Below are 24,257 nucleotides of genomic sequence, written 5' to 3'. Positions count from 1 at the left end.
GGGATAATAAAAATAGTGGATGAGCCTAGAAGTAAGAGAAATGTCGTGTAGGCAGAACAGGACGATGCCCCCGCATAGCAGTCGGAAGGAGTTTGACACTAATTGATGGAAAGAAATACGAAAATATTTACAAACAGCAGGAAAGAAAAGGTGGATAGGGAACCATAAACCGGCGATAAATTGGTCCCTAAAGAAGCATAGAAAACCTGGCAGCGGTTTGTTCGGACGGTTGAAAGCTGAAGGAAGACCGATTTGATATCAGATGGAATTTCGTAAGCGGCTCTCAAACGCTCAGCGTCACCGCCGTCGAACCTGGACACGGTGGAAATGTACCAGAGCCCAAGGACGGCGACCGGGGAGGGGGGGTGGGGTAGTGAGGAGCTTGCTATCGAAAAACAAAAAGATTCAAGAAGTGCAACGAAAAGATCTGATTCAAAGGGGGAGGAAGCTTACTGGAAGATCGCTGGAGAGACAGAAGAAATGAAACATCGCCGAAGAACTCGAAGACGAAGGTGTGTGAAGTGAGGAAGAAGGTGACGCACACGAGGTTTATAAACCTCTCGGTCGATCGACTTGAGCCGTCCGATCCAGGGTTGCGAAAAACTAGGAGAAGATTCAACCGCTGAAATCGAATAGGCTCCTGTCACGTCGGCGGCGGATATTCGTCTGTCACGTCAAACGTGTGGCGGTAGAAAGCATAGTCGCGTGCTCAGTCATAATGATCGGAGATTTGCACAGTCTTTGAGAAATCTGGATGACGTCAAAGCGCTCGGTCGAAGAGCGCAGGAAAAGGAATTTTTTTCACCAAGTGTTGCCGCTCATTGCCCGAGTGGCGCGAGTTAGCGATTATCACACAACCGAACGACCGAAACACAATTGCTTTGAAGGACTTAGGTCGAGTGACGTTTATATACCCGGTCGGGCCATTTGAGGCCGAACGACAAAAGCGTGGAAGTCATCGAAGACTAGTACTGGTCCAATCAGTCGGACCTGTAGCCTCCTTCGACTAGACTTGAGGGGTAGGCTTGTGATGCGACGATGAAGGGAAGCCTATCTGGCACGAGGTCAACTACTAGGGTGGAGGTCAAAGTCAAGGTGGTCAATGTTAAGATGTCAAAGGGCCGAACGGAGGACAATGACAATGGTCGTCGGGCGTTCATGCCCCAACCGGTATGAGAGGGTTCGAGCTGACCCCCATTCGGCTCGGGATGATGCGCAAAGCAGTCGACACTTGAGACGGAGTAGCAGGACGTCATACGAGATCTGGGCAGGGACGGAGTGGAGTCCCGGCCGAGCGGCTTCCCCGCTCAGCCAAGTAGCAGGACCTGGCCATGGACGGAGCGGAGTCCCAGCCGAGCGGCTACCCCACTCGGCCAAGCAATGGGACCACTGTAGTATCTCTCGGCATCATTTTGGGAGATAGTGCTGCTGACATAGGCATAGTCGACAGACGAATCATACAATCGAAAATTCTACTGTCGTGTCGAGGATATGCATATCCTGTTATGGTATGATGTCAGAGGTACTTTCCTGACAAGGCCCTTTCGCGGGACACCTGAGAAGGCATGCTCATGCATTGAGAAGCGTGCACGTTGCCCACCAGGACTCTATGACAGAGGTACAGGTTATTCTTAAGTTCTACTGTTGCTCTACTTTTTTCCACATTTTGGTAACTGACTTGAACGTCCTAGAGTTAACGTCGGAGATCCCTTTCCTAACCCAACACCGATACTATTTATTTTATAGAGCAGAGTAAAGTACACGTCCGATCAACGAAACCATCACTTCTCAACTTTTAAGCTTCACAATTTCAAATAGGACCGGGTAATATAGTCAACAATGCTTTTCTAAAAAAGTTCACTCATTATGGAATTTATAATTTTTAATGCATCTCATTCTTTTTCATGGAATTTAATAAAGTCCCTTCCTGGTATATGAAGTAGCTTATATTAATTTTTTTCCAAGATAGCTTGTTAGACGTATGAGAATCAAGAATTTTGATGAATTTAAAAAATAAATTTTAGTTTTTATAAACTAATCGATGAATTTTATTTAATAAATGATTGATATAAAAATATTAGATTGATAGAGTAAGTAGATACTTCAGGATTTATTAGTGGTGAAAATTTTTATATATGAATCGAGCAGGTTAATTCAGATTAGTCGGTGCAAATCGATGCCAATTAAAACGATCATCATGACTGGAAAATAATTTTGTACGGACCTCACGACTGACAAACCTACCATTTTTGGCAAATTTCTTCAGACGGGGGCAGTCACATTCCTTCACTTTTTCTGTGCAAATTCAGATACGGAGATTGCAAAAGCAATAAAAACACCCAATTTTTTAATTATTATTTTAGATTTTTTTCTGGGGATAAAAAAGAAACTAATATTTAGAGTTGGTGGTATATATATATATATAATAAAGAAAACACCTCTAATTATTATTTACACCTTAGTATAGATGCTTTTATTTTCATTTTTATCCCTTACAAAATTCTAAAATAATAAAAAAAATTATATGCATTTAACAAACTTAGATAAACATTTTGCAAATCAAGCGCCTAGGCATGCAACAACATGATTAAGTCAGTTGGGATGGCCAACAAGAAGGGCTAAACGAATTGGACAGTGCAAGAAGATTTGATTAGTTTGAATGGGCAAATTGGGATGGTCAGATAGAGCAAGTTAAATCGATCAACTCGGACAAATTAAACTTGACAGCCAATTTGATCAAATGGTTTGATGAGGTTGGACAAGCCAAGTTGATTGGTCGAGCACGTCAAACTAATCAAGATGGTGAGGTTAGGTCGATTGGTCCAAAGTAAATCTTGCAAGATCATAAATCGATGATCTTGACGTCTCAACAATTTGACCCAACTTTGGAGAATAATAAAAAACACATTCCTTCTGCACTTTAAACGCTTCAAAATCTTTTCTAACCCATTTAGTATTACACCTAAACAACAACAACAATAATAACAAAAACTCATAGATAAATTTTTTCTACCAAATAAAGGATTTTAGTATTAAATAATTTCAAATAAGAAAATCAATAAACCATCATTTCAAATAGATTATCAGAAGATCTTGTTTTGGAAGTTTGTCCAAATGTGTGCGGTGTACTCGTCTGTGGAAAGAATGTGATAAGGTGGAGATTTTTTACTGTTTTGCATGTCACAAAAAATCTTAGTATCGGTCCATAAAGAGATTCTCGATATTGGTCCTCCGAGATTATGTGAGTGATCGATTCTTATAAGAGAATAGTGAAAAAATTACAATAATAAGTATGTAGAAATATATAACATCGCATATTTTCGTCTGTAGATGAAAATCTTCTTTTTTAATGTCATTATTATGTCTATGCACTAATTACGAATGACTTCCAAAAAAAGATAGATCATAAAAATGATCATGATATCTTTCCATCAATCATGATATCTTTCCTACAATGAGCCTATAAATTCATATGATTGGACAGACTAAAAGCTTTAAAGTACGATTTATCTGTAGAATATCCCTTATCTTCTGTGACACAAAAGGCAAAAAAAAATGTAATAATTTGTTGGGCTATGGAGCTCACCATAGACTACTTTGACTAACTGATTGAATTATTGATATAGTTCGACCAACCGTGACTCTCAGGGAATACCCGATCAATGTTTACGAGTACGGTCGGTGACTCGGCTTTCACTCGACTTTTTTACTTTAACGTTCGTAACCAAGTGTCTAGTATGTCTGATCGAACCATATGTCCGAGGTCAGCCCGACCGAAGGGTCCGATCGGGCGAGTCCTTAGTTTAACACTCATGGTATGTCCAGCCTAGAGGTCTGATCGGGCCTTCTCTTGTTCTAAATGGTGTTGACCGTCCTTTGATATTTGATTTTGACTTGAATTGTACGTATTCAGGTGCCTAATATGTCCGATCGAATCATATGTCTGATCAGTCGGGATAATGATATTTAACTTCATACTTCATCGGATTTCATCGTTGATTGTGAAGTCAGATTTTGAGGTCAGCCCGACCGGAAGACTCGATCGAGCAAATCCTTAGTTTAACACTCACAATATGTCTAACCTAGAGGTCCGGTCAAACCTTCTCTTATTTTAAATGATGTTGGTTGTCCTTTTATCTTTTAATTTTGACTTTCACATCAGCAGTCTTTTTAGACTTTAACCACTCTCAAAGGAGCCCACTTTATACACCATATCCATATATATTTCTTAAAATCTAATTTCTTAAAATTTTCCCTATATTTTAATTAACGAAGGATATTCAGGTCCTCCAACCAAAATATATATACAACTCTGTTTTCTCATTGTTTTTTTTATAATTTAGTTAATCTTGATGATCCGATTAAAATATGTTGATGAGGCAGACTTCATGAGGACTCTGGACAATCTAAATCAGACAAAGCTTGGGTCATCTCTAGTCAGACACTTCTTTATCAGCACAACTCTTATCGGATCGACAGCCAACAAGGTCAACAAGTGAGTACGTAGGCTACCTTTAGATTGGGCAACGAGAACCCAAGAATGGCTGCCGCCAACGTGCAGACAAGGATGGCTGTGAGAAAGTACTCCTAGCTCCGGTGAAGATCGTTGGGAACGACGATAGACCAACACTCAATGTAGCCCTTTCCTCAACAAAAGAACTAGAGGGTAGACTGAGAAGAGTTAGACGGAAAGTCAAGACGGACTTGGCAAAACCTTTCCACAGGAAAAGGGTAAGGGAAGAAGAAGAAGAAATTTAAGATAGAGTTTGGTTCTCTCCTAAGAATCGGAATGAGAATGAGTATCATAGTATTATGGAATGAGAATGAGTATGAGTTTGTGTATCATTCTTAAAAATAATGTTTGATTAGTTGAATATTTTTAATCGAGATGAACCTAATTTCCTTTTTTACCCTTAGAAGAAAATAAGAGAAAAAATTAGATGGAAGAGAAAGTTGAATGTGAGAGGAACATATGATGAGAGAAAATGATGAGAAAGAAAATGTGATGAGAGAGAAAGTATGATGGGAAAAAATAAAGAGAGGGAAAGTGTGATGAGAGAAAAATGAGGAGAGAGAGCGTGATAGGAGAGATTGATAAGAGAAAATTTATGATGAGAGAGAAAGTGTGCTGAGAGAAAAAGAGTGATAGGAAAAAATGAAGAGAGAGAAAGTGTGATGAGAGAAAATGATAGATTGAGGAGAGAAAGTATGATGAGAAAATGTGATGAGAGAGAAAATATGATAGGAAAAAATGAAGAGAGGGAAAGTGTGATGAGAGAAAATGAGGAGAGAGAGTGTGATAGAAGAGAATGGAGAGAGAAAATGTGATGAGAGAAAATATGGAGAGAGAGTATGGTAAGAGAGATTGAAAAAAGAGAAAGTATGATGAGAGAGAATGTATGTTGAAAAATAAGGAGAGAATAAAGAGAGAGAAAATAATGAGAGAGTGTACGATGCAGAGAGAAAATGATAGAGAATCTGTGATGAGAGAGAATGAGAAGAGAGAGTATGATAGAAAAGAATGAAGAGATTGAAAGTGTGATGAGAGGAAATATGGAGAGAGAGTATGGTAAGAGAGATTGAGGACAGAGAAAGTATGATGAAAAATATGAGAGAATGAAGAGAGAGAAAATAATGAGTGTGTGTGCGCGATGAGAGATAATATAGAGAGAAAATGGTAGAGAATCTGTGATGAGAGAGAATGAAGAGAGAGAAAGTATGTTGAGAGAGAAAATGTGATGATAGAATGAGGAGAAAGAAAGTATGATGAGAAAGAACAAGGAGAGAGAGTGAAATAAAAAAAATTTGAACAAATATACTAAGGGTATGTTCGTCCAAACTTAATTCTTATTCTCATTCCATCAAAACCGAAGGGAAGGGATAAGTTTCATCCATACCTAAATTTTTAGGATTCATTCCAAAATCTTGATTCCAATCCCATCAACCAAACACAAGGTTAAGAATGAATCCATTTTCTCATTCTCAAATCTCTAAACCAACGCCACCTAAATAAAATCCCTAACCGATAGAGAATAGGCTCACACTCCTGCACCCGTCTATATGGGCACTCTTTTATACCCGTTTGAGAGAGTGGGAGAAGTTCGGTGCACTCCACATGCTTATTGCCCATCGGCGAACTACATAGTTATGCGACTCGACCTTTAAGTCTATTGGCTTGACTTGAACCTGGTCTCGGGTGGGACCTGCATGACTCTATGCCACATCACTTTATTAATTAGGGTAGATGATTTTCTCTTATTCATCTATCCATCTAGAATATATGTTACATTTAGAATTCAAACCATAGATACCATCTTCTTTCCTCGTGAATACAAGTTTGTATGATGATTGGTCCCCTTCGTCTGGCCCATGCTCTGTCTTTATCCTCTTCAAGCATCTCCATGTCCTCCAATGCATACATACTTAAAGAAAAAGGGACAAACAGGCATCTAGGGTTTCTGATATAAACATGATCTCAGTTATAAGCTTTTCCTGGCATCTATAGATTTTCTCCATCAAAAACCCTAAATATGCATGGCTTACTAAAATGTGTAAAATATGAGTACTCACAGAGATATCTACTAATTTAAGCAAATTTAATTAAATCATTTCATATAATTATTTAAAAGTAAGATAAATTTGATTATTATGAATCCAAACTCAACCTAAGAGGTGTGCCTAAGCCTAATGGAGGCTAAAGATATTTATCGTATCCTTAACTGGGAGTAGAATACACTGCGCGTCAATTGGTTACCGACAGGTTGAAGGCATAAATATCTAATAAAATGCTACGAGGATTTGAAAGAGAAAAATCTAGGTTAAAAAAATCCATCTTTGAAAATATATTTAGCAAAAAAAAAAAATCACATTCCCAAAATAGCATCCTATCCTCAATCCTCAATTCTCAATCCCTAACCTCATCATTGGTGATTGAATCCCAGAGAGACAACGTAGGATTGAAATGAACCACTCGCTCGTCCAGAAGCATCGACGTTTATCACCTCGCTGGATCCACCTTCGTCCCCGTTCACGTGAAAGACCGCGCCACGTATTACAACGAAATCTAGTCCGCCCAATGGATATCCACCACGTCAGCAGATAAGCAAAAAAGGAAAGGAGAAACAGGAAGAAGCCGCGTCCGGTGGGACTCGAACGACAAGTTTTTATTCACCAAAATTTGGATCGTTCGTGATGAATAAATGCAAATGGAGGTAATTCTTCATGGTGGTCCTTGAGGAACAGGGGAAGGTGGAGTTTGTTGTCGCTTCCCTTTCGGCTCTCTTTCTAAATCCCACTCTTTCTTCAGATCCCATCTCGCCTTCTGATAGAATTGACTTCCATTGTTAGTTCTGTTCTTTGTTCTTGGCAAAGAGTGGGAGAAGAATTGTAAAAAAATTGTGTTTTTGGACGAGCCGGAAAGTAAAGGTCCTCCAAAAACTGTGCTTTGCAGTCGCCAGAACGGAAAAGATTGGATTTTGTCGAGTCCCGCCGCAATTCTGTTCGAGCTCTGCTCGATCTTGCTGTCAAAGATTGAATTTTGACGTAGGGTTCAGGGTTTTGAGAGCTCTTGCAGGATTTCGGTTGCGGTTTAGGGTTCTTATTAATTGCGTCTTCTTCGTGTTGAGCCATGTCGTCGTACTGTCTCAGTAGCGGCCGGCCGTACGGCTTCGACCTCGAGATAGCAAAGCCGTCGTCTCCGTCGCCAGCGCGATCCTCGTCGCCATCGTCCACCCTCTCTGAATCGAGCAACGCGCCGGGAGCGGTCTCCTTCAAGAAAGCGAGGGCTCCCCGGAAGCGGCCGAATCAGACGTACAACGAGGCCGCCGCCCTCCTCGCCACCGTCTACCCGACCGTCTTCTCCGCCGCCAAGCTCTCCAAGCAAGCGCCGTTCGCCTCTTTCCCGGAGTCCGACGACCTCCTCCTGCCGTTACCGGTCCTCAGCGACGCCGCGTTCCTAATCCACAAGCCCCGCCAGGAGAACCTCGCTGCCGACGCCGGCCGCGAGCTCAAGCACCGGCCCCCGCCAGCTGACTGGGAGTGCGCGAGCCCGGCGAGCAACGTCTCGTGGGAGCCGTCTTCGCTGGACCCATTCGACGATGAATTTGACGCCGAGTCCATCCTCGACGAGGCAATCGGAGGCGGCATCGACAGCATCATCGGCGACGCCGGCGCGAAAAGCTCCACCGACGGCGTCGAATTGACTCGCTCCAATCCGTGCATAAATCCCCTGTTCCGTTACCTAATCGGCAACAAACTCGGTGCAAAATTCCATCTTGGTCTCGGTTACGGAAAAAACTTGCGGCGAGCGTTGAAGAACAGTGATGACCGGGAGTGGTGGAGGGCGCCGGCGGTGCCAGTGCGTGACATCAACTCGGACTTCAAGCCACTTGCGACGCTGATGTCAGTGACTACATCGGAGAAGAAGAAGAAAAAGAAGAAGAATAAGAAGGTGGACAAAGTAGAGGAAGAAGAAGCCATGGCAGTTACTGCAAACTCTGCTTCGACTCCATCGCCAGGGAAGCTGAAGGCCGGCCTGGGACTAAAGCTGAGCCAAGACTACATACTCCGGTCATGGTCCGGCAACGTCTCCATCTTCTCAGACGGCCCCCACTCCCCTAATTCGTCCGCCGATGCTCTTGTAAGTATCAAAATTCCATCTTGATACTTGAAATTTAAGCATCCAAGAGCAGGTGGAACCACTCTAAAGATAGCATGATCTTCCGACTTCATCGCCGGATTTCTGATAAATGGAAATGTGTATGCAGGCAAGATTGACAGACATCGATCTTTTTCTTGATGCTGGCACTGCGGGAGGAGTAAGGGAAGCAAGCGTTCTGAGGTACAAGGAGAAGAGGCAGACCCGACTATTCTCAAAAAAGATCCGATACGAGGTGCGAAAGACGAATGCCGACCGACGGCCAAGGATGAAGGCAAGTGAAAGCTTTCTTTGAGATATAAACAACACAATGAGTTGGTCTAAAAAAGTTGAGCTTTTGGTGTGGCAGGGGAGGTTTGTGAGGAGGCCATTTGAAGAAACAGAGGCAGAGAACCATGGAAGCCATGATTTCCAGCGGGAAAGTTTTGTTTAACTTGAATCCATTCGAAAGGCCCCTTTGTTAATGTCAGAGGTTTTTCTTCTTTCCCACGGAGCGAAATGAAATAAGATTTTGTGACGCCCTTACACATCCTTGGGACAGTTTGAAACGACCATTTTCCCTCCTCTTATGTAACTCCGAGTCTGACTTCATCACACCCCTTCCTCCGGCCTCCAACTGCCCAGGTTAACAGAGATAGATTATGAAGGAAAAACAAACGGTGCGAGTTTGTTTATTTATATGTCCGTCCCAGGTTACAAGATCCAGGGGAAAACTATGAGATAGATCTTTATATAATTATATATTACATGAACAACTGTTTGTGTAACTAAAAAAAACAACTCACCAAATGAAATCAATTACTATAGTTGATAGAACGCAGAGAATTGCAAGGGTCAATCATAAACAACCTTAGAACACATAATCCAGTAAATAAATATGCAGACTTCAGAAAATGAAGCACACAAACTCTTCTACAAAAATTCGGTGAAATTGTTCAAATCTTCCACTATAAGTTTGATTGGTGCGATCATCTGCATTAGAGAAGAATTAGATGTTTATCAGCTATGTAAACAAGTTTGGATCTCCAATCTGCACACAAATTATAGTTGGGACTAGAGCTTTAAGAATACCGATCTGTGATAATTGAGTCAGAAGGCTAAGCGTGAAAAATCATTTTGATCTTCATCAAAAGTAGGACAAGAAGCATCTTTTATCATGCATAAGAGTTGTAAATCATCTGAAAATTTGGATAAGGCAGCAAATGAACACATCAAAGCTTTTACCTTAAATGCAAGCAGTGTAACTTGGAAACGTCACCAATTTTTTACTTGTCAGCATGCCTTCGCTTAGGTCTACGATTCGTGTGGTTTGCTTCTGCTTCAACTTTTCGTGCTGGCCTTTTTGTCTTTCTAGACTTGATCCTGGAGCAAGTACAATTGAATAACAAGGATTTTAGAAAAGAATGTAATCATATAAAAACACTAGATAAGGAAGCAAAAGAATGAAGCTTACATAAAAATATCACATAAGAGTCGGTATGCAAGGAAAACAGGCAAGACGAACAATGCAGAAGCCTGCACATCCATGCCATAGCCATTGTATTGGCAAGCAGTTAAATAATCTGATTACATTCAGAGATCTCATAAAGAAATCAGAATGAGATATACCATAAACCAAGCCAACTCTTTGGTTGCAAACCGTTTTGTCAAGTCATTTTTCTTTAAATATCGATAGATGCCTGCTTGAGCCTACAATGAAATCAAATAAAATAACCAAGCATTGATAACAACAGTCCTGCTATTATGATACAATACGAGGGAAAATGCATTTGGAACTATATTTCCTAGCGTAGGGATCTGGGAAAAAGATATAGGTAAAAGGATATCAGGAAATGAGCCTAAATCATTCTTAAAATTTCCTACCCTAAATGCTCGAATGAGCCAAGACTGAAATTTAAATTTTGTTATATCTGGCAGATTATCAGGAAGGGCCAAAGTGAATGTAGATTATCAATAAGGAGAAAAGGATCCCCATACTCAGAAAAGAAGAGTTTTGGAGGTCTTAACAACAATGAAACATTGCAAGTCAAATGTTTATATTGCATCATGCCAAGTATATATTTGATGCATAGTGTCAAAGCATACACAAGTTTTAGCAGAAAAATATGAGTACCTGGCGGTGATAGGTAGTTGTCGATTTATGGAACTTTCTGTAAGTTCGAACTACACGTTTTGTGTAAGGCCTTAAAGCGATCTTCAGCTTTTCAACATATGGTTTGGTGATAGTAGCAACATGATTGATGTAAGGTCTTGAAACCTTCCTGGCTTCCTAGTACCATAAAACACGAAATTTTTGCAGCCTAATTAATTAATCAAACATAAATAGAACAGACATTTAAGATACCAGGTAAACATTATTTAAACTGTCTCAGTAATTTACCTTCAAATAAGGATCCAAAAGTTTATGTGCTTTGACTGCATATGTGGATGCAGTATTCTTAGACACATGATAAACTTTAGTAGTTTTAGTTGACAAAGTTTGCACGTAGGGTTCAGCATTTGCTGCAAGCAGCGCCCACTGCTCTTTGATAGCAGGAATCCATTTCTTTGGTGCAGCAAAAGAAAGTTGGGTTCGTTGTTAGCAAATAAAAAACAGACCCAGAACAAAAAACTTGAAATGCATGTGCAACTCAAACATTTGATAGTTTGAAGATAAAATAAAGTACCGTAGTATCTTTGTTCAGGAGGCTTCCCGATTACGATGAGAAATAAACATAAGTATACTGATTCTACAAGATGCTGAACAATAATTGACTTGACAACTTACAATCTTGACCATTTTGATGTAGGGTGCCGCCCAATTCTTTGCCTGACCACCTTTCTCGCAAACCTGATAAGAATAATTAATTAATCATTTAAACTGTTACTGAACAAAATTTTCAATTTTGACCATGTAAGGCTAAAAATGACCATACCACATAGATCAATACCAACTGTCCATTTATGTTTTTAAGGATACACTAGGTATACTTTATATGTTGAACAATCAAGTTGATTTAGATGCCTTAAATAAGTCAACTACAAGAAAACAAAGTCATTAAAAAAAATAGTGACTCAATACATCAGCCTAGCACAGGTGGATATCAAGATGGGCAAAGTAGGAGAAAAGAACACAGATACGCAGAAATGAAAATGAATCAAACCACATAAAGGAAACTGTAATAGGCCTAAAAAGAAATAAACCAAAAATATGCACACGTATAATGGTAGGTGGGATCAAATGTATCATGTAAAAAGTGCCCACCATCAAATACAATTTTATGCAATATACAATTACCTTAACAACGACAGCATCTAGTGCAGGTTTTCCATGGTCTTTCCAATGAGCTAATACAACTTTCTGGGAGATTAACAATCTAAGTTAACACTAAATGTCAAACATAAGATCTGTTTTTAAAAAAATCAAACATAGCACATACCTGATAGCGATCAGTATGAGTGGCAAGCCAAGGTGGCAACCATGCTCCATGAACCTTCAAAGTAATTAACACGGAATAAGTGTACTTGTTCATCTATCATGTAGCATTAGCATAGATTACCTATCTATTGGAGCAAAAGGTAATATCGCTCATCTCAAACGACACAGTATCACTAGTCTCATGACAAGATATAGGCAGATAAATCACGAGGGGTATTTTGTTCTAGCGGAGTGGCCCTTTGCATGAAAGAGGTCAAACACTCTAACGAGACATTTTGCACCCGCTGGGAATTCACCCAAGACCTATTGGAACAAACACTCATACAAGTACTAACTGTGTCAATCCGTGGGGACACATAGATTACCTATCTAACGTGGCAAAAGGCGATTCGCTCATCCCTAATGCCCCCGCCAATCCGTCCCTAACCCAACACGGAAGAGGTAAATCACTAGTGGCTACTAGCCATTAGTACAGTGGCCAAGATATGGGGGAAGGCATGCTCGGACACACCGAGTTTTAGCCCCATGACCTAATGTGGCAACACCCATGCAGTGGCCAAGACATAGATCACCTATCTAGATAATATAGAAGGATGCTATCACTGGAGCCATATCAGCCATGAGCAAGGGCATATGTGACTTGTACAATACTGGGGTATTGCTATGCTTGCAAAGTTCAAAACAACTATGAGACTTTACAAGTTAATGAAGCTGCTAATCCAAACTACAACCTAATTCAAGTTTACTTAATACAATTCCATATGCTGGGAACTTATCTAACTAAAGTGCCACCAATCATTAAAAATAGCTGTTATCCAATCAAAAGCATCATAGCAAAAAACCATCTTGTATTCTAGAAATTAGATGCAAATATGTGCTAAAAAAAAGACTTCTCATCTGCAATGTTTGTGGAAATTCACCAAATGTTCAAATATGTGAATACCAAGAGATGCACTCTTCTATATTACATGATTCTAGAAATAAGATTAAAATTCATGAATGAGAATAGCAATGGGTAAAATACATCATGTTGACAGTTGGCTCCTAAGTTTCACAAAGCAAGAATTTCACTTGTCTCTTCTTAATAGCATCAATATATTCTGGTTACTGTCTTTCTATGTCTTCGGTGCCCCACCACACTCAAATCCTATTATATAAAGATCTAACTGCCTCCATCTTAAAGGAACCCACACATGGAGTTTGTTGGCTCAAGAAATCTTTTCAATCAAGAAGCTTGCCCACAAAGATGCAAAATACCAGCCTCAACATGCCTTAAAAAAAAAGTATGCAACAGTGGAAAAAGGATGTAGCACTACTACATTCCAACCATATGAAATAAAGAAACTGCAGCTGCTATAATTAAATAAATTTTATTTTATTTAATTATTGTTAACCAAGTCTTTTTTGGTTTGCTTCTTCCTCGTTTGATATGTGTGTTTGTCATATTTTCACATCGCCTAACTGGACCATTTATTGGTCGTCTAAGTACATGTCATACCATCTTAAACGTGTCTCTTAGAATTTTTCCTCAATAGATATAACTTCAATTTTCTCTCTAATGCTCTCATTTCTTATTCTGTCCATTTTCGTATGTCCACACATCCACCTTAATATCCTTATCTTTGCAACTCTCATCTTCTGCTCACGTGCTCGAGTATAGCCCAACATTCAGTTCCAAATAAAATAGCAAGTTTAACTACGGTTTTGTAGAACTTTCCTTTAAGTTTTAGAGGTACTTTACAGTCATAAAACACCTGACGCTCTCCTCCATTTTAACCATCCTACTTGTATTCTATGTAAGACATCTCTCTCAAGTCCTTCATCGTTTTGCAAAAATGATTCTAAATATTTAAAGTTCTTGATTCCGGATAACTCGTCCTCTTCTATCTTAACAATTGTCTCATTACGTCTAACATTGCTAAACTTAAATTTCATATATTCTGTCTTTATTCTACTAAGCCTAAAACTTTTCCCTTCTAGTGTTTCCCGCCAAGATTCTAGTTTAGCATTTACTCCTTCACGTGTTTCATCTACCAAAATAATATCATTTGCAAACAGCATGCACCACAACACTGTGTCTTGAGTGTAGTAAGTTCATCCATAATTAGTATAAAAAGATAGAGACTTAGAGATAATTCTTGATGTAACTCTATCTTTATTGGAAATGCTTCAGTTACTCCGCCTGAAGTCCTTGCTCTAGTCGTTACATCCTATGCATATCCTTAATTAGTTCAATATATGTTACGCTAACACCTTTCTTTTCTAGAATTCTCCATATAATTTATCGGACTCTATCATAAGTTTTTTCTAAGTCAATGAATACCTTGTGTAGTTCTTGTTTTTGCTCCCGATATTTTTCAATTAGTTGTCCAAGAAAATGTATAGCTTTTATTGTCAACCTTCCAAACATAAACTCAAATTGATTTTCGATAACTATGGTCTCCTTCCTTAATATTTTTTCTATTACTTTTTCCCAAAATTTCATGATATGACTCATTAGTTTAATACCCCTATAGTTTGCACAATTTTATACGTCTTTCTTATTCTTATATAAGGACACTAGAGTACTAATCCTCCATTGATCAAGCATTTTTTTCGTTTTCAATATCATGTTAAATAATTTTGTAAGTCATTCAATGGCTTGTTTCACTAGACACTTTCATACTTCTATTGGAATATCATCTGGTCCAACGACTTTTCCATTATGCATCCCATTCAAAGCTTATTCTACTTCTGAAGTTTAAATTCTACGATAAAAATTTAAATTTCTATACTCATTTGACCTACTTAAATTACCTAAGTTAAGTTGGTCACATAAACCTTAATTAAAAAGTTAATAAAAATATCTCTTCCACCGCTCTTTTATTTCTTTATCATTTACTAGTACCCTATTACATTCATCTTTAATATATTTTATTTGGATAAGATCTCTTATCTTCCTTTTTCTCCTTTAGCTATTCTATAAATGTCTCTTTCCTCTTTTTTTGCATCCAATTTTTGATATAACCATTCAAAAGTTTCATTATTTGCTTCATTCACTATTTTCTTAGCCTCTTTCTTGGCTATTGTATATTTTTTTAAGTTTTTCTCGATCTTATAAATATATAATTTCTTATAAGTTGTTCTTCTTTCCTTCACTTTCTCTTGTACTTTCTTATTCCACCACCAAGAAAGAATTTCATTTGTCAGTTTGTCAATAGCATTAATATATTCTAGTTACGTCTTTCTATGTCTTCAGCATTAATATATTCTAGTTACGTCTTTCTATGTCTTCGATGCCCCACCACACTCAAATCCTATTATATAAAGATCTAACTGCCTCTATCTTAAAGGAACCCACACATAGAGTTTGTTAACTCAAGAAATCTTTTCAATCAAGAAGCTTGCCCACAAAGATGCAAAATACCAGCCTTAACATGCCTAAAAAAAACGTATGCAACAATGGAAAAAGGAGGTAGCACTACTACATTCCAACCATTTGAAATAAAGCAACTACAATTGCTATACTTAAATAAATTTTATTTTATTTTATTGTTGTTAACCAAGTTTTTTTGATCTTCCTCTTCCTCGTTTGATATGTATGTTTATCATAGTTTTATATCGTCTAACTGGAGCATTTATTGATCGCCTAAGTATATGCACGTACCATCTTAAACATATCTCCTGAAATTTTCCCTCAATAGATACAACTCCGACTTTCTCTCTAATGCACTCATTTCATATTTTGTTCATCCTTGTATATCCATACATCTACCTTAACCTCCTCATCTTTGCAATTCTTATCTTCTACTAATGTACTCGAGTCATAGTCCAACATTCAGCTCCAAATAACATAGCAAGTCTAACTGCGATTTTGTAAAACTTTCCTTTAAGTTGTAGAGGTTACATAAAATACCTGACGCTCTCCTCTATTTTAACCATCCTACTTGTATTCTATATAAGATATCTTTCTCAATCCCTCTATTATTTTGCAAAAAAATTCCTAAATATTTAAAGTTCTTGAATCCAGACAACTAGTCCTCCCCTATCTTAACAATTATCTCATTACATCTAATTTTGCTAAACTTAAATTTCATATATTCTATCTTTATTCTACTAAACCTAAAACTTTTCCCTTCTAGTGTTTCCCGCCAAGATTCTAGTTTAGCATTTACTTCTTCACGTGTTTCATCTACCAAAACAATATCATCTGCAAACAATATACACCACAATACTGTGTCGTCTTGAGTGTAGTGAATTCGTCCATAATTAGTATAAAAAGATAGAGACTTAAAGTTAATCCTTGATGTAACCATATCTTTATTGGAAATGCTTCAGTTACTCCGCCTGAAGTCCTTACTCTAGTCGTTACATCTTCGTACATATCCTTAATTAGTTCAATATATGTTACGTTAACACCTCTCTTTTCTAGAATTCTCCATATAATTTATCGGACTCTATTATAAGTTTTTTCTAAGTCAATGAATACTTTGTGTAGATTTTATTTTTGCTCTCGATATTTTCCAATTAGTTGTCTAAGAAGATGTATAATTTCTATTATCAACCTTCCAGACATAAACCCAAATTCATTTTCAATCACCGTGATCTCCTTCCTTATCTTTTTTTCTATTATTTTTTTTCAAAATTTCATGGTATGACTCATTAGTTTAATACCCCTATAGTTTGCACAATTTTATACGTCTTTCTTATTCTTATATAAGAAAACTAGAGTACTTATGCTCCATTGATCAAGCATTTTTTTTGTTTTCAATATCATGTTAAATAATTTTGTAAGTCAGTACTTTGTTTCCCTAGGCCCTTTCATACTTCTATTGAAATATCATTTGGTTCAATGACTTTTCTATTGTGTATCTCATTCAAAGCTTATTTTACTTCTAAAATTTGAATTCTATCATAAAAATTTAAATTTCTATACTCATTTGACTTAACTTAAATTACCTAAGTTAAGTTTGTCACCTAAACCTTCGTAAAAAATTGATGAAAATATCGCTTCCACCGTTTCTCCATCGTTTACTAGTATCATGTTATATTTATCTTTAATACATTTTATTTAGATAAGATCTCTTATCTTCCTTTTTCTCACTTTAGCTATTCTATAAATATCTCTTTCCCCTTCTTTTGTATCCAATTTTTGATATAATTATTCAAAAGTTTCATTCTTTGCTTCATTCACTACTTTCTTAGCCTCTTTCTTGGCTATTGAATATATTTTTTAAGTTTTCTCGCTTTTATAAATGTATAATTCCTTACAAGCTGTTATGTTTTCCTTCACCTTCTCTTGTACTTCCTCATTCCACCACCAAGATTCCTTATTTAATGGTGCATGTCCCTTTGACTTACCGAGTACACACTTAACTACTATTTTTAACTTTAATACCATCTTATCCCATATCGTATTAGAGCCACTATATATTTCACCTAATACTTGTACTCCTACCTTCTCCTTAAATATATTTTGCTTCCCACCCTTTAACTTCCACCACTTATAATTGTAGGAGTCGTATATATTTTCTTTCTATTGATATTATACTTGAGGTGTATACCAACACTACTAATCAATGTTGGGTAGTTAAACTTTGGATGACCTTATAATCCTTACAAATCTTTTTATCCTTCTTCATAACCATAAGAAAGTCAATTTGCAATTTATTATTCTCACTTTTGAACGTGATTAAGTGTTCTTCTCTTTTTTTAAAAAAATGTATTAGCTAATATAAGGTCATATATTATCGCAAAATCTAATATAGTTTCCCTTCTTCCTGAAATCAATAAGCCAAAAACCAAAATCAACCAGCAAAAAAGTCTTGTAGGCTGCACCTTAAGGTAGCTAACATGATTGTATATATATGAGGTTTTTCTCGGGAAAACTTCACATTTATTTCAATAACCTTGCCTCCTTTTATATACAAATTACATACTCCTATTTAAGTAATTGCAATCATATAATATTTCCTAATCAATTACAGCTATTATCAAATCAAATCTTCCTAATTATATCTCAAATTAAATCTGTGTAAAAAATCTGCAACAAATTAATAATCAGCCTAGATTGGTTCTCCACAATATATATACAATGTTGTTAAAAACACACTTAAATAGGAGTCATACCTTCAGAACACAATCATAGATGGATGTATGATATGAAAAGAAATGCACTTAAGAGAATATGGAATACAAAAGTTCGAGTGGCAACACACATTGAAAAGATGGATAATCCAGGAACATTATTTAATGAGCCAACGTTCAAAGAACTGCTATAAAAAACTTATCAAACAAGATGATATAGACTGGTCAAAGATCAATGTGTATGATACTATTGCAATTGTCTCCAAAAAAATATAACTTGTGACAACACCTATGTATGATATGGAAAAATATGCATTTGAGAGAATAAGGAATGCAAAAGTATAAGTGTCACATCTTGCAAAGATGGATAGTCCAGAAACATTATTTAGAGAACAATTGTTCAAAGGACTACTATAAAAGACGTAATAAATAACATGATATAGACTGGCCAAAGATCAATGTGTAAGATACTACTGCAATTGTCTCCAAAAATATCATTACCTGTGACAACACCTTCGACTTAGTTGTTACTTCTAGTTGTGCCTTCATCAGCTCTTCCTAAAGAAGAGAAAAGAAAATGATAAGAATTTATGACTCTAATAGTTTTGTTGTGGGTAATATAAGTGAATATCACAAACCTCTGCCACTTGAAGAGCATGTTCAGTTTTGCGTATCCTAAGCTTTTGCTCCTCATTTGCCTTCTGGAGCTACAAGAGTGAATTTGGGAAAAGATATATAATAGGGGTAATGAATGGAGAACGAAGAAACATGTTTATGGTTGATATATGGTAAGAGTTCATAAGAATATAATAAAAAATTTGGTCCTAACATAACGATAGCAAACAGTCTTTTTCCAAAGTAACTGTGGTCTGCTAATTGAATCTTGTCATGCCATAGATTAGCATTACAGTAATATCCTGATAACTTAAAAGACCAACTACTGAGCCTAAAATAACAATAGACAACAAGATTTCTTCATTCAAAATAAAACACAACAGATTCATTTACCCATGAAAACTTGAAAATGCACATAGAAAGTAGTTACACAACGGGAAGATGTTATTAATTTAAAATGTAGGCTTCATTCAGATACATATAGAGGACTAAATGACAATCCTCAAATGAACTGATGCCTAACTGGAAGAAACTAACAAAGACGAACAAAATAACAATAAGTTCAGCAATAAAACACAGCTACGTGGATTTTGTCATGCTATCAAGCTCTATGCAAAGTTACACTTAATTGGGGCTATTTAGAGAAAAGATCTTACCCTTCACAACTTTAACAAATCAACTTCTCTAACTATGTCTTCCATCAACGTCTATACTTACCTAACTGCTTGCAAGATACTAACTTTTATCTCTCATAATAACTATGCATATCCATCTCAACGTCTATACTTACCTAACTGCTTGCAGACCATGATTGCATGTGATCCGAAAACCCTGTATCCTCTTAACCACCCAGCCATTAGGATATTGTCTTCGCCAATATATCCAACAAATGATAAGTCATGATATTCAAAAGCCTTCATTGCAAAAATGTTTGTCCATGAAGCAAAACTATTATTTTAATAGTCTTCAAATTTGTTAGGAATTGAACACACTCTTATGCAAAGTGATAAGTGAGAAACACAAGAAATACAAAGAAGAAATACACCAAATAAAATTTAATAAGAGACAAAGATACCTTATTTTATGTGTTTCAAAAATCTAATGGCATGTTTTGATTGCCAAACATTGAGAGATAAGCAAAAAATAGCCTTTGAGTAAATATGAAAGGATGCATCATAATGAATCCATAGCAACGTGGAAGGTAACAGTGAACTCATGTTAGCATCTAACAGATAATGTGCAGTATTATAGAATTACTTTTTCCAATTTCAAATTAAGTTCTTGCACTTTCTTTTCAGCTTCACGAGCTAGAGAATCCAAATCATCTCTTCTTTTGTTCTGCAGCTCGATTTCATTTGTGAGTTTCTCCACCTGCAAAACAGCACGTTTACACCTCCTCGCTATTCATAATTGAATACATTTTTTCTGACCTGCTTTTCAAGTTCACCAGCTCGAGCATGAGCTTTTTTAACAAGCTCCTGTGCATCTCCAGCTCCCTTCTTCTACACCAGTCATAATTAGAAACCATCAGATGCATAACAATAAAGAGTCAGAGAAAGGGAACATCTTCTTTACCATAAGCTGACCTGCACTGTTTCTATCTCACTTTGTAGTAACTGAATTGTTGCCGATTTCTCTTCGATGGTCTTTCCTAAGTTTGCAATGGTCTCATTTTTACTCTTCAAATCACGTGTTGTATCCGCAATATTAGATTCTACAATAAGAGCAAGCATCGTAATATACAACCTCGCTTTCAGATAACACCTTTTGATTTTGTTTTGCTTGTCAATTCTGATATTGTACAGAAGACCAAAAAAAAAAAACTCTGGGACACGTAAATGGTAGCAAAAATATCGTACTAACCTTGGCAATTTTTTAGATAAAAAAATCATTAATTAAAAAAGACGCTCAGAGCAAAGCTATATTAGAATCAGAATTTAAACGTATAAGAGAAAAGGTAAATTTATGATCGACGAAGCAGACATTCCAAAAAGACGAAACATTTCAAATTTGCGGCGAAGAAAGACCATAAGCCCAACCTAGCCAGTAAAGGAGAGCTCCGACTAAAAAATCATGAAAAGGAAGTGCCTTTACCGATTCTCAGAACCCTAGCACCTCACGAATTAAATCTCGGACTCTATAAATGTTCGAAATCAAAAACCAGCGCTGACCTAGGGCCAAGATCTTGGATCTAAGCTGCTCCAACTCCAGTTTCAGCGCTGAATCCGAGGCGTCGTGCTCAACGACGGCAAGCTCCTCTTCCGGCGTTGCGTCTGCCCCTACTCCGATGAACAGGAGGTAGATCGCAATCGAAGCTATCAAAAGCCTCGAAACCACCATGACGGAAAACACTTCGCGGCCGACAGAGAACGAGAAGGAACTAACCAATCGCCTCTCCTCAGTCTCTTTCTCTCTTACCGCAAATGCACCGTTAACTTATCCAGCGATGTGTTGGAGAAGGAAGGAAGTTCGGATTTCGTCCGAACGATGTCTTAACCTACCCTCGCGTACCCGAATCAAGTTCTAATTTTTTATTTGATACAATATCCGAGCCCATATGATTCCTCTCCTGGTACGTCTGGTGAAAAATTGGGGACTGCCTGGCACAATTATATCTATTTTCTGCCAATTATACGGGATTTCAAAGCAACCCAACCTTTATTTTACCTCGGACATGATTGGGGTAGTTAGACGCGGTCCACATGCGGATTCCTCAGCTCGGGCAGTGGTAAAATAGGGTTTTTAGAAACAGGTAGGAAGGGAGTGAGTCTGCTTCTGCATGAAGGGCGATGGGCAGAAACTGACACGTCTCGGAAAGAGGCCATGGTTCCGTCGCTGTCGAGGACTTCGATTTGTCCTGCGATGTAGACTGTCTGATTCTGATCAGATGGACGTGGTTGTTACATATATATTTTTCTAGGAGAAATATTATCACACCTCGATTTTACGTTCTATCATTTGAAAAAAAAAATCATTGGATATGTAAAAAAATATTATTTATTTTTCATCATTTAAACATATATAAAAAGTTATTATGACATTTCATTTATTATTTTATATATCCAACAACTCCACGTGTTATAATTGAAAAGGAAAATTAAAAAAAAAACTTCAAAAGGATATATATTTTCATTCCATCTATTTTGTTCGATCCTCTTTTCTTTCCAATAAAAGGGAGATTTTTTTTTATCCCGCTGTTAACAGTTCAAAAGTAATTTCTATATTTTTCTAGGAGAAATATTTATGGCTTTGGAGTTGATATAATATATTTCAAAATTAGTATCGGTAATAATTATACAAAATATTAATGTATATGCACTAAAGAGAAGATTATCTTAATAATTTAGATAAAATAATTATTTAAAAATTCATATATTTAAATTATAGATAAGATACTAAAAGATCAAATATAAATAGTCATATATGGTACGTTGTAAGTGAATCAATAAATAGTCATATATGATACGTTGTAAGCGAATCAATAAGTAATGTGGTAGTTAAGGTTAAGAAAAGGTGACGATTAAAGTTAAGATAAAATAATAGTTTAGTGGTCCATTGGTAAATAGTTGGTTGGCATAAAGGCTGAGCGGACTTCCAAGAGTGTGGTTGGTCGATCATAACACTGATCAGGTTTGTAGGGCTTGGCGCCTTCATATACATACAAAAGATGCAGTACTTGGAATAAACTCGGTCGATCTTAATGCACCTGTTGAAAGTATGAGACCCGACTCCTCACTTCTGCAATACAACTCTCGAACTCACAAATCGTTAATCTTACAATGCAACCTTCAGTATAAAGTTGACCGGTCTTAAGGCCGGTCAAACCTATGCATGGAGTCAAACTCCCTTTTCTTCAAGAATCAACTTCCCATCATACGGATAGTCAATCCTAGCGCTAACCAAATCTACGGGACTTAGCTCCTCATTATTTATTAGATCTTTAGCATCATAACCTACGAGCATATCTTCAGCATTAGAGCCTACGTGTATATATCCAATCAGCCATAGATTTGGTCGGGTTATTACATAAGGTCAGTCAAGTTTACAAGGCTCTATTTTGATATAAGGCTCTGTTCCTATTTTATATATGCTCAAGACAAATACATAATGCAATTCTCATTACAAATCTGGTCAGACATAGATCTGGTCAGACCTCTAAAGCCCAAAAGCATCTCAGAGGCAAGTCTCATAACACGGGGTTGATCGACCTACAAGACGATCAGATATCCTGGGGCTTGTATCCCCACTCCAGAGACATATATGCATCACAATGTACAGTCGAGCGGCTAAAGATTCGGCCAGACTACCTTGGTCAGCTAAAGATTCAACCGAGCTATATCTAGAGAATAATATTGCTAGACAATTGTAATAATCTGTCAAAGAATAATAGCTATTCGTGAGAGAATATTCTGATATATGACACATACTGGTAACATAACATTCTTATGAGAGTGGTTAATTATACAACTTCTATCATTATTGTGGAGGTTACACGAGACCATTCATATACATGTAATAAAAGATTCCTTAGAATATGACTGTACATACTTCAAACTATACATCTTCCATTGCCCAACATCTTCTGACACCGAATATGTATTGTCGTTTCATAATTGTAGGGGTTATAAGAGGTGATATAAAAGGGGAAATTCTCGCCATTGACAAGGTACGTGATTCGACGGTAAGGGCACGCCCCTCAGAGGGTCATGGCCATAGTGGAAGTCAAAGTCTAGGCGGTCAACGTCCCCGTGTCGCTGGCCGATCGGACAACTCACTCGCCCGACCGGGACTAAGAAGTACCGATTAGATATCACCACAGCTCGGCTAGGCACCGAGCTTCCGACGCTCAAAACAGAGACATGCGTCGAGTGGCCAGCTCGCTCGAACTTACATCGAACCTCGAAACCAGTGAAAAAGGATCGCAGCCTGATAACGGAGCTCTGACAGTGGAAGGTTGGCCAAGCAGCCACTCCGCTCGGCCAAAGGGCTAGATCACCCGAACGGCTAAGGGTTGGCCAAGCGGTCATCCTGCTCGGCCCACTAGCAGACAAAAGGAGGATCGGCCAATATCCTCGTGGGAACTCGCGCCACTGACAGATGACATGGTTGGCGACATGGACAGGCAGAGGATCGTACGGCGGAAGCTTCCATTGTCATGTCAAGGATATGCTCGAGTCATTGATGTATGGTGTCAGAGATGCTTTCTTAACATGTATTTTCAGGGGAAGCTTTGAGAAGCGTGCATGCCTCGAGGAGCGTGCACACGCTTCCCCAGAGCACTATATAAAGGACTCCAACCTTCGACGGAGGTATGCATACTTTACTGTAGCTACTGTTATCCTGTTTCTCTGCTTCCTCGCTTATACATCGTCGGAAACCGACTTGAGTGTCGGAGGGTCATCGCCAGGGAACCCCTCCCTGGCTTGGCACTGATGTTGCTGTGGTTGCAGGTCTCTCTGACTCTGAGTCCACCAACATTCAACAGGAGCGCCATGTCCCCCA

At 37.8% G+C, this 24,257-nt stretch overlaps 2 protein-coding genes across 4 annotated transcripts; one reads left to right on the top strand and one right to left on the bottom strand.

Moving 5' to 3' along the window:
* The first annotated feature begins 7,167 nt into the window (after window positions 1-7,167).
* On the top strand, window positions 7,168-9,185 carry LOC121997308 (protein CHLOROPLAST IMPORT APPARATUS 2-like). Its single transcript, XM_042551659.1, has 3 exons — window positions 7,168-8,638; window positions 8,766-8,930; window positions 9,006-9,185. The coding sequence occupies exons 1-3, from the start codon at window positions 7,628-7,630 to the stop codon at window positions 9,087-9,089; spliced, it is 1,260 nt and encodes a 419-aa protein (XP_042407593.1). The 5' UTR covers window positions 7,168-7,627; the 3' UTR covers window positions 9,090-9,185.
* Window positions 9,186-9,326: 141 nt separating this feature from the next.
* Window positions 9,327-21,285, bottom strand: LOC121997307. Of its 3 annotated transcripts, none has more exons than XR_006116255.1 (15): window positions 20,927-21,284; window positions 20,342-20,469; window positions 20,186-20,257; window positions 20,013-20,126; window positions 18,779-18,847; window positions 18,642-18,698; window positions 12,076-12,129; window positions 11,934-11,996; window positions 11,424-11,486; window positions 11,037-11,201; window positions 10,770-10,925; window positions 10,265-10,345; window positions 10,110-10,171; window positions 9,728-10,018; window positions 9,327-9,628 (listed from the first exon to the last, which is right to left on the bottom strand). XR_006116255.1 is itself a non-coding variant. In XM_042551658.1 (15 exons), the coding sequence occupies exons 1-14, from the start codon at window positions 21,093-21,095 to the stop codon at window positions 9,922-9,924; spliced, it is 1,347 nt and encodes a 448-aa protein (XP_042407592.1). In that variant the 5' UTR covers window positions 21,096-21,285; the 3' UTR covers window positions 9,327-9,628; window positions 9,881-9,921. The 3 variants fall into 3 exon arrangements, 2 of the variants coding, with proteins under 2 accessions (XP_042407592.1, XP_042407590.1); XM_042551658.1 differs by having other exon boundaries at window positions 9,881-10,018; window positions 20,186-20,254; window positions 20,927-21,285; XM_042551656.1 differs by having other exon boundaries at window positions 9,881-10,018.
* Between the last annotated feature and the right edge of the window lie 2,972 nt (window positions 21,286-24,257).

Source organism: Zingiber officinale, chromosome 6A, assembly GCF_018446385.1.
Source record: "Zingiber officinale cultivar Zhangliang chromosome 6A, Zo_v1.1, whole genome shotgun sequence".
Classification (NCBI taxonomy): Eukaryota; Viridiplantae; Streptophyta; class Magnoliopsida; order Zingiberales; family Zingiberaceae; genus Zingiber; species Zingiber officinale.
This window is presented reverse-complemented; position numbering and strand designations above follow the sequence as displayed.

Excerpts from the sequence above, each read along its gene's own strand:
- LOC121997308 (XM_042551659.1), top strand. The coding sequence starts at position 7,628 with ATGTCGTCGTACTGTCTCAGTAGCGGCCGGCCGTACGGCTTCGACCTC. Across the intron at positions 8,639-8,765 it reads ATTCGTCCGCCGATGCTCTT|GCAAGATTGACAGACATCGA; the intron begins GTAAGTATCAAA and ends ATGTGTATGCAG. Across the intron at positions 8,931-9,005 it reads ACCGACGGCCAAGGATGAAG|GGGAGGTTTGTGAGGAGGCC; the intron begins GCAAGTGAAAGC and ends TTGGTGTGGCAG.
- LOC121997307 (XM_042551656.1), bottom strand. The coding sequence starts at position 21,095 with ATGGTGGTTTCGAGGCTTTTGATAGCTTCGATTGCGATCTACCTCCTG. Across the intron at positions 12,130-18,641 it reads AGTCGAAGGTGTTGTCACAG|GTTCATGGAGCATGGTTGCC; the intron begins GTAATGATATTT and ends ATTACTTTGAAG. Across the intron at positions 10,346-10,769 it reads CAACTACCTATCACCGCCAG|GCTCAAGCAGGCATCTATCG; the intron begins GTACTCATATTT and ends ATTTCATTGTAG.